This window comes from Phyllobates terribilis, unplaced genomic scaffold (assembly GCF_046119375.1).
Source record: "Phyllobates terribilis strain yellow unplaced genomic scaffold, ASM4611937v1 Scaffold_7__3_contigs__length_470593459, whole genome shotgun sequence".
Lineage (NCBI taxonomy): Eukaryota > Metazoa > Chordata > Amphibia > Anura > Dendrobatidae > Phyllobates > Phyllobates terribilis.
The window spans coordinates 118261464-118276856 of record NW_027362767.1 but is presented as its reverse complement, the minus strand read 5'-3'; the positions used below and the strand labels follow the sequence as shown (position 1 = coordinate 118276856).

At 47.3% G+C, this 15393-nt stretch overlaps 1 protein-coding gene across 7 annotated transcripts in view; it reads right to left on the bottom strand.

Annotated features, from left to right (window-relative positions):
- Positions 1-15393, bottom strand: part of LOC141153874 (NACHT, LRR and PYD domains-containing protein 3-like) — a 182380-nt gene that overhangs the window by 84173 nt on the left and 82814 nt on the right. For 4 of the 7 annotated variants that reach the window (XM_073639109.1, XM_073639108.1, XM_073639107.1 and 1 more), the window contains one exon: positions 11198-11361. In XM_073639109.1, the coding sequence (XP_073495210.1) occupies positions 11198-11361 (164 nt within the window). The remainder of the gene's footprint in view (positions 1-11197; positions 11362-15393) is intronic. The other 3 variants (XM_073639114.1, XM_073639111.1, XM_073639113.1) reach the window with 1 other exon arrangement.

Genomic DNA, 15393 nt, shown 5'->3' with positions numbered 1-15393 from the left:
ACACCTTGGAAGAGACGTGGAGGTTGCAGTAGCTTAACAAGACAGTTTAAATGCCTCGTGCAAGAGACTTGGAGGTCAGAGTGGTTTAACAAGATGGTTTTAATGCCCCTTACAAGAGCCATGCAGTACAGCATAATAAAAACATTATTCCCATTATTGGGGAGAGGGTCTCCCATAGTCTTTGCCTATGTCTTCCAAGCAAAAGCTGCCAAAAATTAGGATGGAGGATCTTGCAATGCTGGCAACACGGACCACAGTCACCCTGGTGGTATAGTGGTGGTGGAGGCTGAGGATAAAGAGAGGAGCAAAAAAAAGCCGAATTGAGGAAGCGTAAACCCATGTGTGGGTGTGAAGCGGTGCATGGGAATACACCTCCCGAAATAACACAGTTGATGTGACTTTATGTTACTCTGCTGTCATTTGGTGGTGATGAGAAGTCTGGCCCAATCCAGCCCTTATTCATTTTGATAAGGGTCAGCTTGTCAGCATTGTCAGTTGACAGGCGAGTGCGCTTATCAGTTATAATTCCCCCAGCGGCACTAAAAACATGCTCCGATAACATGCTAGCGGCAGGGCAGCTCAGGACCTCCAAGGCGTACAGAGAGAGTTCATTCCAATTGTCCAGCTTGGATACCCAATAATTAAAAGGCACAGAAGAATCACGGAGGATGCTGGTACAGTCGGCAAGGTACTCACTCACCATCTTTTGAAAGTTTCCATTCCTTGAGAGAGTACCCCGCGACTCAGGGCCTGTAAGCTGGGCGGGTCTCATAAAAATTTCCCAGAACATTAACAGTGTTCCCCTGCCTCTGCTGGATTGAAGTTGCGTCTCTCTCGCCTGTACGCCTTGGTTGGTCAACGAACTGTGACCTCTCCCGCTACCGTGTTCAGATGGGAATTTTTTTAACAGTTCTGCAGCAAGGGTCTTCTTGTACTGCCCCATTTTTGTAGACCTCTCCACCTCCGGAATGAGAGAGTGAAAGTTCTCCTTGTAGCAGGGGTCTAAAAGTGTCACCAACCAGTAATGACTGTCACCGAACATTTGGCAACGCGAGGGTCACGGTTAAGGCAGTGTAAAATAAAGTCAGCCATGCGTGCCAGACTGGTAATGGGCAAGAGTTCCGTGTCCTCACCAAGATGACGACTGACCATGCTCTCCTCCTCCTCCTCCTCCACCCTGTCCTCAGGCCACCCACGCTAAACAGACTGTATGACAGGTGTACAGGTACTACTGTCTACAGCGCATGATCTCAGCTTCTGTTCTTCCTCCTCCTCCTCTCCCTCATTGTCCCCCAATGCACGTTGGGATGGGATGAGGCTGGGCTGTGTGTAATCACCCATTACGGGTTCTTGAGCCATCTCATCATACTCTGGCTGCAATGCCTCCTCTTTAATTCTCTGTAGAGAATGTTGCAAAAGACAGACAAGTGGGATGCTGATGCTAATGATGGCGTCATCACCACTCACCATCTTGGTGGACTCCTCAAAGTTTGTCAGGATGGTACATATGTCAGACATCCAGGTCCACTCCTGAGGTCTTATGTGTGGAGTCTGACCTGAATATCGACGGCCTTGTTACAGCTGGTACTCCACAACTTCTCTCTTCAGCTCACAAATCCTTTGTAACATGTGGAGGGTAGAGTTACAATGTGTGGGGACATCACACACCAGTCGGTGTGCCAGAAGCTGCAAACGCTGCTGCAACACAGCAAGGGCGGCGGAAGCTGTAGCCGACTTCCGAAAATGAGCTGTCAGACGGCGTACTTTCACGAGCAGATCTGGCAACTCAGGGTACGATTTAAGAAACCGCTGAACCACGAGGTTAAGCACTTGAGCAAGACCTGGTAAGTGTGTGATCTCGCCTCGCCTCAGAGCCGCCACCAGGTTACGGCCATTGTCACACACGACCATGCTTGGATGTAGGTTCAGCGGTCTCAGCCACAGATCTGCCTGCTCTTTCACAGCTGTCCACAACTCACAAGCAGTGTGAGGTTTATCACCTAAGCTTATGAGTTTCAGCACAGCCTGTTGCCGCTTGGCTGAGGCAGTACTGCAGTGCTTCCAGCTTGTAACTGATGTGGTGATATCTGAGATGGAGCATGAACATGAGGAGTAGGAGGAGGATGATGCGCAGGAGCTGTACACTGTGGGGCAACTCTGACTGACATAGGGCCCGCAATCCTCGGTGTGAGGAGGATGTATAATATCCCAAGGTCCGACCAGGTCCCGGCTTCCACTATGTTTACCCAGGGTGCCGTCAGGGAGATGTACCATCCCTGGCCACAAGCACTTGTCCACGTGTCCGTTGTCAGGTGGACTCTCCCAGTAACTGCATTGTTGAGGGCACGGCAGATGTTTTGGGACACAAGCTTGTGTAGTGCGGGGTTGGCACACCGGGAAAAATAGTGTCGGCTGGGGACCGGGGACCGAGTACCGAGGGACGGCCCCCGCCATATGATTGCAGAAGGATTCCGTCTCACCAGCCTAAAAGGCAGCATTTCCAACGCAAGCAGTCGTGAAATGTGCGAATTCAGGACTGTGGCCTGTGGGGCGTTGGCTGTGAATTTGTGCTTTCGTTCAAAGCTCTGGGATATGGACAATTGTAACCTCCGGTGGGACGTAGATGTTGATGATGTTTCTTGAGAAACTGCCATAACAAGTGAAGCCTGAGAGGAGGGGGCATCTTTGCATGCAGTATGGACAGGGGATTGCCTTGCATGCACAACAGGGGGTCCTACTACACACACAACAGCGGAAGAAGCAGTGGTGACACCCGCTGACACTGGTCGTGGACCCAGGTGTTCGCCCACAAAGTCGGGTGCTTTGATGACATGTGCCAGATCATGCTGGTGGTGGTCAGGCTGGTAGTTTTGTCACCCCTGCTGATGTTGGCATGGCAGGTGGTACAAATGGCCTTTTTGGGGTTATCAGCAGAGTCTTTAAAAAAATTCCAGACTCTGAAATATCTACCGGTTGTACTGGCAATGTCCATCGTGTTGGTGTTACGGGGAAATGTTGCCCACCTTCTGTGTGCGGCCACCACACTGCTTCTTCCTGCCTGTTGGGGTACTCTGCCTCCCTCCCCCTTAGTGCTGCTGGCCTCGCTCTGCGTGACCTCCTACCACGTTGGGTCAGTTACTAGATCATCCACCACCTCCTCCTCTTCCACTTGCGCACCACGATCCTCCTCCTCACTTCGTAGCAATTGTGTCTCGTCATCGTCCACCTCTTGTGACAAAGTGCCAGTGTCGACTTCCTGTGGCCGTGGCTGTTCAAATATTTTGGCATCGCTACATGGGATCTCCTCTTCCACCACTTCAAGCGTAGCAGGCGAGGGGCACAAATATGGAAATGGACCAGTGAACAGCTCTTCAGAGTGTCCAACTGTGGAATCAGTTGCTGTTTGACGACACTCGGCATGGTGGGAGGAAGGAGCATCAGGGTGAGGAGGAGTATGCGGTCGAGACTCACGGCTACTAAAACTTCACCGTGTGGAAGACAGCCAGGAGGTGGTGGTGCCCAGGTAACTGGAAGTATTATCTTCTATCCAATTAATAACCTGTTCACACTGATCAGTTCGCAACACTGGTGTTGTAGTGTGGTTCCCTAGTAATTCGGTCAAGAAGTGGGAGCGAGAAGATGTGGCTGTTAGTTGTGGCACATTTTCACCTTGGCCACGGACCGGTCCTCTACACACACCATCACCAGAACGTCCAGTTCCACGTCCCTTGCCACGCGCCTTGCCCATTGTAAATTAAGTAAAATAGCTTACACTCGCACTATCAATGGAAAAAGGGTATTGAAAAGGAGATTAGAACCGCGGAAGAGGAAAACCACAGTTCTATTTCTGTGGACGACACCAGAATCTTTTAAACAGATATATTGGTGTCTAACCAGTCAGGGAGACACTATTACAGGTTTTTTTTGTGCTAAATTCGCGTTGACAAATTCGCAGCCAACGCCCCACAGGCCACAGTCCTAAATTCGCACATTTCACGACTGCTTGCATTGGAAATGCTGCCTTTTAGGCTGATGGAGACAGAATCCTTCTGCAACCTTATGGCGGTAGCCGTCCCTCGGTACTCGGTCCCCAGCTGACACTATTCTGACCGGTGTGCCATCCTCGCACTACACAAGCACGTGTCCCAAAACATCTGCCGGGCCTTCAACAATGCAGTTACTGGGAGAGTCCACCTGACAACGGAGACGTGGACAAGTGCTTGTGGCCAGGGATGATACATCTCCCTGACGGCACACTGGGTAAACATAGTGGAAGCTGGGACCCAGTCGGACCTTGGGACAGAACACATCCTCCCCACACCGAGGATTGCGGGCCCTATGTCAGTCAGAGTCGCCCCACAGTGTACAGCTCCTGCGCATCCTCCTCCTCCTCCTTCTCATGTTCAGCCTCCATCTCAGATATCATCACATAAGTTACAAGCTGGAAGCACTGCAGTCCTGCCTCAGCCAGGCGGCAACAGGCTGTGCTGAAACTCATAAGCTTAGGTGATAAACTTCACGCTGCTTGTGAGTTGTGGACAGCTGTGAAAGAGCAGGCAGATCTGTGGCTGACACTGCTGCACCTACATCCAGGCATGGTCGTGTGTGACAATGGCCGTAACCTTGTGGCGGCTCTGAGGCGAGGCGAGATCACACACGTACCATGCTTGGCTCATGTGCTTAACCTCGTGGTTCAGCGGTTTCTTAAATCTTACCCCGAGTTGCCAGATCTGCTCGTCAATTTTCGCCGGCTGTCAGCTCATTTTTGGAAGTCGGCTACAGCTTCCGCCGCCCTTGCTGTGTTGCAGCAGCGTTTGCAGCTTCCGGCACACCGACTGATGTGTGATGTCCCCACACATTGGAACTCTACCCTCCACATGTTGCAAAGGATTTGTGAGCAGAAGAGAGCAGTTGTGGAGTACCAGCTGCAACAAGGCCGTCGTTATTCATGTCAGACTCCACACATAAGACCTCAGGAGTGGACCTGGATGTCTGACATATGTACCATCCTGACAAACTTTGAGGAGTCCACCAAGATGGTGAGTGGCGATGACGCCATCATTAGCGTCAGCATCCCACATGTCTGTCTTTTGCAACGCTCTCTGCAGAGAATTAAAGAGGAGGCATTGCAGCCAGAGTATGATGAGATGGATCAAGAACCCGTAATGGGCGATTACACACAGCCCAGCCTCATCTCATCCCAGCGTGCATTGGGGGACAATGAGAGAGAGGAGGAGGAGGAAAAACAGGAACTGGTATCATGCGCTCTAGACGGTAGTACCTGTGCAACTGTCATACAGTCGGTTCAGCGTGGGTGGCCTGAGGACAGGGGGGAGGAGGAGGAGGAGGAGGGGAGCATGGTCAGTCGTCATCTTGGTGAGGACACGGAAGTCTTGCCCATTACCAGTCTGGCACGCATGGCTGACTTTATGTTACGCTGCCTTAACCGTGACCCTCGCGTTGTCAAAATGTTGGTTGACAGTCATTACTAGTTGGTGACACTTTTAGACCCCTGCTACAAGTAGAATTTTCACTCTCTTATTCCTGAGGTGGAGAGGTCTACAAAAATGGGGCAGTACCAGAAGGCACTTGCTGCAGAACTGTAAAAAAAATTCCCATCTGAACACGCTAGCGGCAGAGGTCACAGTTCGGTGACCAACCAAGGCGTACAGGCGAGAAAGACGCAACTCCAATCCAGCAGAGGCAGGGGAACACTGTCAACATTCTGGGACAGTTTTCTGAGACCCGCTCAGCTTACAGGCCCTGAGGCGTGGGATACTCTCACAAGGAATGGAAAGTTTCAAAAGATGGTGAGGGAGTACTCTGCCGACCGTACCAGCGTCCTCCGTGATTCTTCTGTGCCTTTTAATTATTGGGTATCCAAGCTGGACACTTGGAATGAACTCGCTCTGTACGCCTTGGAGGTCCTGGCATGCCCTGCCGCTAGCGTGTTATTGGAGCGTGTTTTTAGGTTATACGCTTCCTCATTTCGGCTGTATTTTGCTCTTCTCCTTATCCTCAGCCTCCACCACCACTATACCACCAGGGTGAATGTGGTCCGTGTTGACAGCATTGAAAGTTCCTCCGTCCTAATTTTTGGCAGCTTTTGCTTGGAAGGCATAGGCAAAGACTATGGGAGACCCACTCCCCAATAATGGGAATAATGTTTTAATATCCTGTACTGTATGGCTCTTGTAAGGGGCATGAAAACCGTCTTGCTAAGCTACTGCGACCTCCAACACTTTTTCCAGGGGCATTGATATTGTCTTTTTATTCCACTGCGACTTCCACCACTTTTCCCAGGGGCATTAAAACCATCTTGTTAAGCTACTGCGACCTCCACCATTGTTCCAAGGGGCATTAAAACCATCTTGTTAAGCTACTGCGACCTCCACCGTTGTTCCAAGGGGCATTAAAACCATCTTGTTAAGCTACTGCAACCTCCACCATTCTTCCAAGGGGCATTAAAACCGTCTTGATAAGCTACTGCAACCTCCACGTCTCTTCCAAGGGGCATTAAAACCATCTTGTTAAGCTACTGCGACCTCCACCACTTTTCCCAGGAGAATTGATAATGTCTTTTTATTCCACTGCGACCTCCATTTATCTGCCAAGGGGCATCAAAACCGTCTTGTTAAGCTACTACGACCTCCACATCTCTTCCAAGGGGCATTAAAACAGTCTTGCTAAGCTACTGAGACCTCCACCACTTTTCCAGGGGGCATTGATATTGTCTTTTTATTCCACTGCGACCTCCACGTCTCTTCCAAGGGGCATTAAAACCGTCTTGTTAAGCTACTGCGACCTCCACCACTTTTCCCAGGGGCATCAAAACCATCTTGTTAAGTTACTGCAACCTCCACCACTTTTTCAAGGGGCATTGATATTGTCTTTTTATTCCACTGCAAACTCCACCATTCTTCCAACGGGCATTGCATTTCCTCTTAATTTTAGTCAGCTTTTCCTTTTCAATGCATAGACGAACACTAAGGGAGATCCACTCCCCAATAATGGGTAGAAGGTTTTTATTATGCTGTAATCCACGTCTGTTTCAAGGGGCATTGCAGTTCCTCATAATTTTTGGAAAGCCTTCCATTCATTGCTTAGGCCAATAGTGCAAAGGATACCCTGTTGCTATAAATTGAAAAAACGGTTTAATTAAGGCCCTCTGACCTCCATGTCACTTCCAAGGGGCATTGAAGTGCCTCGAAATTTTTGGTAGGCATTGCACTCACTGCATGCCCTATAACTCTGTAGCCGAATCTCTCCTTTAGGTACAGAAACATATCCTACCAGACATGTGTGGTTGACTGGCCTGATATTGATGTAAATGGTCCCTGTTCCTTCTGCTCTTTCTCCTTTGCCACCACCTCATCCATAATTCATCACCTGAAGCTTTGTTTTAACGGGAGTCATAGAACTGGGATAGTAGCAGGAAAACATCCAGCAATCCTCGGAGGAGGTAGGATATGCGCCATAACGCTGACCACCTCAGGCCTAGCCGCTACTACATACATGTGCTTGCATTCCAAGAAAACAAAGCAGATGCTAACTTCTATCATCATCATTATGCTCCTCACCTTGGCACTCTCAACTCCCCTGATGGAGAAGCCAGGGCCCACTGGAGGAGTCTGGTTCTCTGGTGGGCTCGTCCAATTCTGCCTAAAGCAGGCCGGGCTAAGAAAAGTGTGGGGGGAAGTTCCAAGGAGAAATAGGGGTGGCTGGGCACCGTTTATGGACACCCTGCCTCGGGGCGGCTGAGGACCGAGTATGGACACCCGGTCACCCACTGGCGGCTGGGTACTGAGCGTGGACACCTGGCCGCCGGGCGGCTGGGGACTGAGTATGGATACCAGGCTGCCGACGCAACCATGACATGATGGCCGGCGTCTGCCTCCACATGCCTAAAAGGCGCAATTTCAAGTGCAAGCAAGCTAGCAGTATGGTATTGCAGCCTGCGGGTGGGTGGGTGGCAGGTTGCACACTTACGCTTGCATTCCAAGAAAACAAAGCAGATGCTAACTTCTATCATCATCATCATGCTCCTCTCCTTGGCACTCTCAACTCCCCGGATGGAGAAGCCAAGGCCCATCAGAGGAGTCTGATTCTCTGGTGGGCTCGTCTAATGCTGCCCTAGAGCATGCCGGGCTAAGAAAAGTGTGGGGGGAAGTTCCAAGGAGAAATAGGGGCGGCTGGGGACCGTGTGTGGACACCTAGCCGCGGGGCGGCTGGGGACCAAGTCTGGACACCCGGCCGCCCCCTGGCGGCTGGGACCGAGCGTGGACACCCGGCCGCCGGGCGGCTGGGGACTGAGTATGGATACCTCGCTGCCAAAGCAGACATGAGGTAGTGGCCAGCTTCGGCCTCCTCCAAACTAAAAGGCCGCATTTCAAGTGCAAGCTAGCTGTATGGTATTGCAGCCTGTGGGTGGTTGGGTGGCAAGCTGCATACTTGTGCTTGCATTGCAAGGAATGGGGGAGGTACAATTGAACACTGCCCTGGGACAAGGACTTGCACGGGGATAGTTTTAAGTCTGCATCTTCTGAGGCGGCAAGGATCACTTCTGATGGGCACACTTTTAGCCAGTGACCTGGGTGTCAGAGATGCTTCCAGGGGTCTTCCCCATGCTGTTCCCATGTCTTTTCAGCACTGTATGCATGTGTCACACAGCACATGGCCAGATAAGATTGTAAGATGTTAAAATTACATTTCACGGTGAATGAATTTGTCATGGTTGAAAGCAATACAAAAGTGCAAAAACGCATAAAAAATGCTACTTGTGAACATAGCCCAAGGTGTGGAGGAGTATTTTTTGGGGGGTTATTTATTTTACCTTTTACACAAGTCTTTACCCTGGAAAGGAAGTTCCTTAACATATTTCACAGGAAAACCATTTCAGTTTCGTTTTTGAACGTTTTATTGTGATCCAGTAAAAGTGTCTTAATACCTCTGACCACGTTGTTGACAGCAGTGACCTGGGGGTCAGAAATGCTTCCTGGGGCGATCCCCATTCTGTCCCCATGTCTTTTGAACACTGTCACTATCGTTTTGGGCACTTTTTAGGCTTTCTACAGACTGCCGGGGGTGCCGCCGCAAAAATGCTCGGGTCTCCCATAGACTAACATTGGGCTCGTTGCTCGGGTCGAGCACCCGAGTATCACGGTGAGCTCGGCCCGAGCTTTGAGCACCCGAGCATTTTAGTGCTCACTCAACACTAATCCTGAGTTACATCCTGTATTGTACTCCAGAGCTGCACTCACTATTCTGCTGGTGCATATGTGCATACATTACATTACTGATCCTGACTGAGTTACATTCTGTATTATACCCCAGAGCTGCACTCACTATTCTGCTGGTGCAGTCGCTGTGCACATACATTACATTACTGATCCTGAGTTACATTCTGTATTATACCCCAGAGCTGCACTCACTATTCTGCTGGTGTAGTCCCTGTGTACATACATCACATTACTGATCCTGTACTGATCCTGAGTTACATCCTGTATTATACTCCAGAGCTGCACTCACTCTTCTGCTTGTGCAGTCACTGTGTACATACATTACATTACTGATCCTGTACTGACCCTGAGTTACATCCTGTATTATACTCCAGAGCTGCACTCACTATTCTGCTGGTGCAGTCACTGTGTACATACATTACATTACTGATCCTGTACTGGTCCTGAGTTACATCCTGCTGGTGACGTCATCATGTATATACTTTACTTTATATTACTTATCCTGTACTGATCCTAACTTAGTCTAGAGCTACAATCACTATTTTACTGGTTGTTATTTGAAGTCAGTCAATAACCGTGCTGATAAACACCCATCTAGCAGATTAGTTGCAGTTAGTACTTTCTGTATTATATTACAATGTGTAGAAGTTGAACAGGTTCACAGAATGAGCGTGCTTCTGTATAACATTCTCTTATGAAGGGTGGGGTTACTGCTATGTTCATATATCAACCATATCAACTATTGGTTTAACATAAAATATACTACACAATGTCACATTAGTAGACAACACAGAAATGAAAGAGAAGCTATCATTAGAAATGACTTAGTTAAATCAGGTTTTTGTGGTGTCAAATATATTCTGTATATATGTAAAAAATTTTTTTATTCTTTTGGCAATCTATATTAAAAATAAACATAGACAGGCATTAACAGGCATTCCCACCCGACATATCATATATCACTTTTTCCTGGTAAGATCATAAGTAACACTCACCAGGAGATTCAAATTCTAGAGCCCTCAGACCACTGTGACAATATGGCGGTGATGTGGGAATGCCTGTATATTTTAGCCCACTAGGGCTTTTTCAGCCTAAAGCAGCTTATTAATGGCGATTCCCACGATATAACTTCCCACACCCACCTTTAATATCCATACGGAGATCTATATATCTAAATGTTCTGGCCCATCGCCCATGTGTCCTTACTATGCCCGACACCTAGCACTTTATACCTCCTCTTTGTGATGTAATATTTTGTAAACTTTGTTATGTAATTTTCATTGAATAAAATAATGTCTTTTATGCTTGTATACTCATGTTTCCTCCTTTTTCAATATGTATATAGAGATGTTATCAGTCATTGTACAGCAGGAGGAGGTGAGCTATGACATCATCTATTGTGAATGGCGGATTCTGTGTTATTTACTGTATATAGAAGTGTTATCAGCCATTGTACAGGACGGGGAGTAGGTGAGCTGTGACATCACCTGTAATGAACTGAGGATGCTGCAATATCTAATGTAGGTGTTATCAGTCATTGTACAGGAGCAGGAGGAGGTGAGCTGTGATATCACCTGTAATGAATGGTGGATCCTATGTTATCTACTGTATACAGAGGTGCTATTAGTCATTGTACAGGACAAAGAGGTGAGCTGGGACATCAGATATCGTGATTGGTGAATCCTTTATCGGCTGTGTATAGAAGTGTACTTGTCACTGTAATTCTGCCTCTGATGATAATGAGACTCTTGAAAATTCTTCATGAAAGGGCAGGAAGAGACTAAAATTGCCTCGGGACTAATGTTTAAATTGCAAGATTTCTAATTTCGTTTTTTTTAATAAAGATGGTGGTAGAAAAAAAAATATTGCCGAAAATGAGAAAAAAAACCCCACATGTAAGCAAAAACCTGATTTAAACAATACGCCACTTACAGATTCACTTTAAAATTAGTTCTCACCTCAACATCAGAGATATTTCGGGAATATAGTTGATCAAAGAGAACATTTATGTTCGATTTCTCCACAATGTGGAGTAGATCACTCAGGAAATATTCGTGTATCATCCGCAGGGTGTAATGTTCATACTCACAAAGCTGCCGGTAAAACTGTCGGGTCTCATCATCTAGGGAATGAAGAAAGATTATGAAACATACAGTCATTTTCTGTATATAAATAATATAATGGCGAATTAGAAAGAAAACTAAAAATATTCGCCATAGTCTCTCCTGTGCTCTTGAGGATCTAGAGGTAGAACCCTAATCTATCACATACATGCTTGTAATGTTCTTATCATCCATCATACATGTACAGTGGAAATTGGGTGTGTATGTATGAAGCAAACTTAGGAGCTCAGCCCAAACCATAAAAAGTAAAAATAACATGTCTCATAAATAGTGATGAGCGAGTATGTTTTGTTAACCCTTTCGACGAGAATGCTCGGGCGAGCACTGAGTAGTTACAGCTGCTCGGTGATATGTTTAAATCACTCCCGTGTGCATGATTTGCAACTGTTTGACAGCTTTATTACATGTGAGGAATGTGTAAGAAATAGACATTCCTCACATGTATGAAAGCTGTCAAACAGTTGCAAATCATGATTCAAACATAACACCGAGCAGCTGTAACTACTCAGTGCTCGCCCGAGTATACTCGGCGAAAGGGTCAACAAAACATACTCGCTCATCACTACTCATAAATTGTCAAAACAAACCAATTATTTTTTCTTTACAAATATAAAAAAAGATTTAGAAAAACTTTTACGTTTGGTATCATCATAATAGTACCCATGAGACTTTTTACAATGCAATGAATACAGTAGAAACTAAGCCACCAAAAAACATGGAGGAATGGTTGCTTTTTTCATCATTTCACCCCCTTTAAATTTTTTTCCCTCTTTTCAGTACATTACATGGAAAAGTAAATGGTTTAATTCGAAACTACAACTCGCCCTGTGAAAAACAAGCCCCTCAAACAGCGGCTAGGCCTGAGGTGGTCAGCGTTTTGGTGCATATCCTACCTCCTCCGAGGATTGCTGGATGTTTTCCTGCTACTATCCCAGTTCTATGACTCCCGTTAAAACAAAGCTTCAGGTGATAAATGATGGATGAGGTGGTGGCAAAGAAGAAAGAGCAGGAGGAACAGGGACCATTCACATCAATATCAGGCCAGTCAACCACACATGTCTTGTAGGATATGTTTCTATACCAAAATTAGCGGTTCGGCTACACAGTTATAGGGCATACAGTGAGTGCAATGCCTACCAAAAATTTCGAGGCACTCCAATGCCCCTTGGAAGTGACATGGAGGTCAGAGGGCATTAACTAAACCGTTTTTTCCATTTATAGCAACTGGGTCTCCTGTGCACTGTTGGCCTAAGCAGTGAATGGAAGGCTTTCCAAAAATTATGAGGAACTGCAATGCCCCTTGAAACAGACGTGGATTACAGCGTACTAAAAACCTTCTACCCATTATTGGGGAGTGGGTTTCCCTTAGTGTTCGCCTATGCATTGAATATCAAAAGCTGACAAAAATGAGGAGGAAATGCAAGAGTCGTGGAGGTTAGAGTTAATTAAAAACAAATTTCAATGCCCCTTGGAAGAGCTGTGGAGCTCAGAGTGGTTTAACAAGACGCTTTTAATGCCCCTTGGAAGAGACGTGGAGGTCAGAGTGGTTTAACGAGAGTTTTAATGCCCCTTGGAGGAGACGTGGAGGTCACAGAAGCTTAACAAGACGGTTTTAATGTCCCTTGGAAGAGTGGTGAAAGTCACAGTACCTTTACAAGACGGTTTTAATGCCCCTTGGAAGAGTGGTGGAGGTCACAGTAGCTTATCAAGATGGTTTTAATGCCCCTTGGAAGAGTGGTGGAGGTCACAGTAGCTTAACAAACAGTTTTCATGCCCCTTGGAAGAGTGGAGGAGGTCACAGTAGCTTAACAAGATGGTTTTAATGCCCCTTGGAACAGTGGTGGAGGTCACAGTAGCTTAGCAAGACGATTTTAATGCCCCTTGGAAGAGTGGTGGAAGTCACAGTAGCTTAACAAGACGGTTTTAATGCCACTTGGAAGAGTGGTGGAGGTCACAGTAGCTTAACAAACAGTTTTAATGCCATTTGGAAGAGTGGGGGAGGTCTCAGTGGAATAAAAAGACAATATCAATGCCCCTTGGAAGAGTGATGGAGGTCACAGTAGCTTAACAAGACGGTTTTAATGCCCCTTGGAGGAGCTGTGGAGTTCATAGTGGTTTAACAAGACGGTTTTAATGCCCCTTGGAAGAGTGGTGGAGGTCACAGTAGCTTAACAAGACAGCTTCAATGAGCCTTGGAAGAGTGGTGGATGTCGCAGTGGAATAAAAAGACAATACTAATGTCCCTTGGAAGAGTGGTGTAGGTCACAGTAGCTTAACAAGATGGTTTAAATGCCCCTTGGAAGAGACGTGCAGGTCACAGTAGCTTAACAAGACAGTTTTAATGCCCCTTGGAAGAGTGGTGGAGGTCACAGTAGCTTAACAAGATGGTTTTAATGCTCCTTGGAAGAGTGGTGGAGGTCGCAGTGGAATAAAAAGACAATATCAATGCCCCTTGGAAGACTGGTGGAGGTCGCAGTGGAATAAAAATACAATATCAATGCCCATTGGAGAGTGGTGGAGGTCCCAGTGGAATAAAAAGACAATATCAATGACTCTTGGAAGAGATGTGTGTGTCATAGTAGCTTATCAAGACGATTTGAATGCCCCATGGAAGAGACGTGGAGTTCAGAGTGGTTTAACAAGATGGTTTTAATGCCCCTTGGAAGAGTGGTGGAGGTCACAGTAGCTTAATAAGATGGTTTTAATGCCCCTTGGAAGAGTGGTGGAGGTCACAGTAGCTTAACAAAACGGTTTATTACCCCTTGGAAGAGACGTGGAGGTCACAGTAGCTTAATAAGACAGTTTTAATGCCCCTTGGAAGAGTGGTGGATGTCACAGTAGCTTAACAAGACAGTTTTAATGCCCATTGGAAGAGTGGTGGAGGTCACAGTAGCTTAACAAGATGGTTTTAATGCCCCTTGGAAGAGTTGTGGAGGTCACAGTAGCCGAACAAGACGGTTTTAATGCTCCTTGGAAGAGTGGTGGAGGTTGCAGTGGAATAAAAAGACAATATCAATGCCCCTTGGAAGAGTGGTGGACGTCGCAGTGGAATAAAAAGACAATATCAATGCCCCTTGGAAGAGTGGTGGAAGTCCCAATGGAATAAAAAGACAATATCAATGACCCTTGGAAGGGACGTGGAGGTCACAGTAGCTTAACAAGATGATTTTAATGCCCCTTGGAAGAGACGTGGAGTTCAGAGTGGTTTAACAAGACGGTTTTAATGCCCCTGGGAAGAGTGGTGGAGTTCAGAGTGGTTTAAAAAGATGATTTTAATGCCCCTTGGAAGAGTGGTGGAGGTCATAGTAGCTTAACAAGACAGTTTTAATGCCCCTTGGAAGAATGTTGGAGGTCACAGTAGCTTAACAGGACAGTTTTCATGCTCCTTGGAAGAGTGGTGGAGATTACAATAGCTTAACAAGACGGTTTTAATGCCCCCTGGCAGAGACGTGGAGGTCACAGTAGCTTAACAAAACGGTTTTAATGCCCCTTGGAAGAGACGAGTGTTACGGGTCCGGGGGGTGGAACCTCTGTGCCGCGGTGCAAGGAGGGACCCAGAGGGCGTAACTAAGTATCAATTCAGACCGACCCTGATCATACAGCGGCTAATGACTCCGTGACCAGGGAAGGACCAAGCAGAGGGACCAGTTGCTACTCTGGGGACAACCTTGTAAGAGAGCAGATGACTCCCACGGGTCAGATGACTGGGACTGACCGGTATAGCGGATGGGCACAAAAAGCAGGCAGAAGTCTCTGGGTTAGCTGACAGGTGGTCACGGCACGTGACGGCAGAGCAGGCTGAAGTCTCTAGGTTAGCAGACAGGTGGTCACGGCAAGTGACAGCAGGGGCCTCCAGGCAGGCTATCAGGTGGTCACGGCAAGTGACGGCTGAGCCTCCAGGCAGGCTAGCAGGTAACAAGCAGGTAACAGGCGAGTGCTCCCAGGTGAGCGGGCTAGCAGGCACAGCAGGTAGCAGGCAGGTAACTAGCAGGTGCTTTCTGGTAAGCAGGCGTGCTTGCCCATAGACAGAC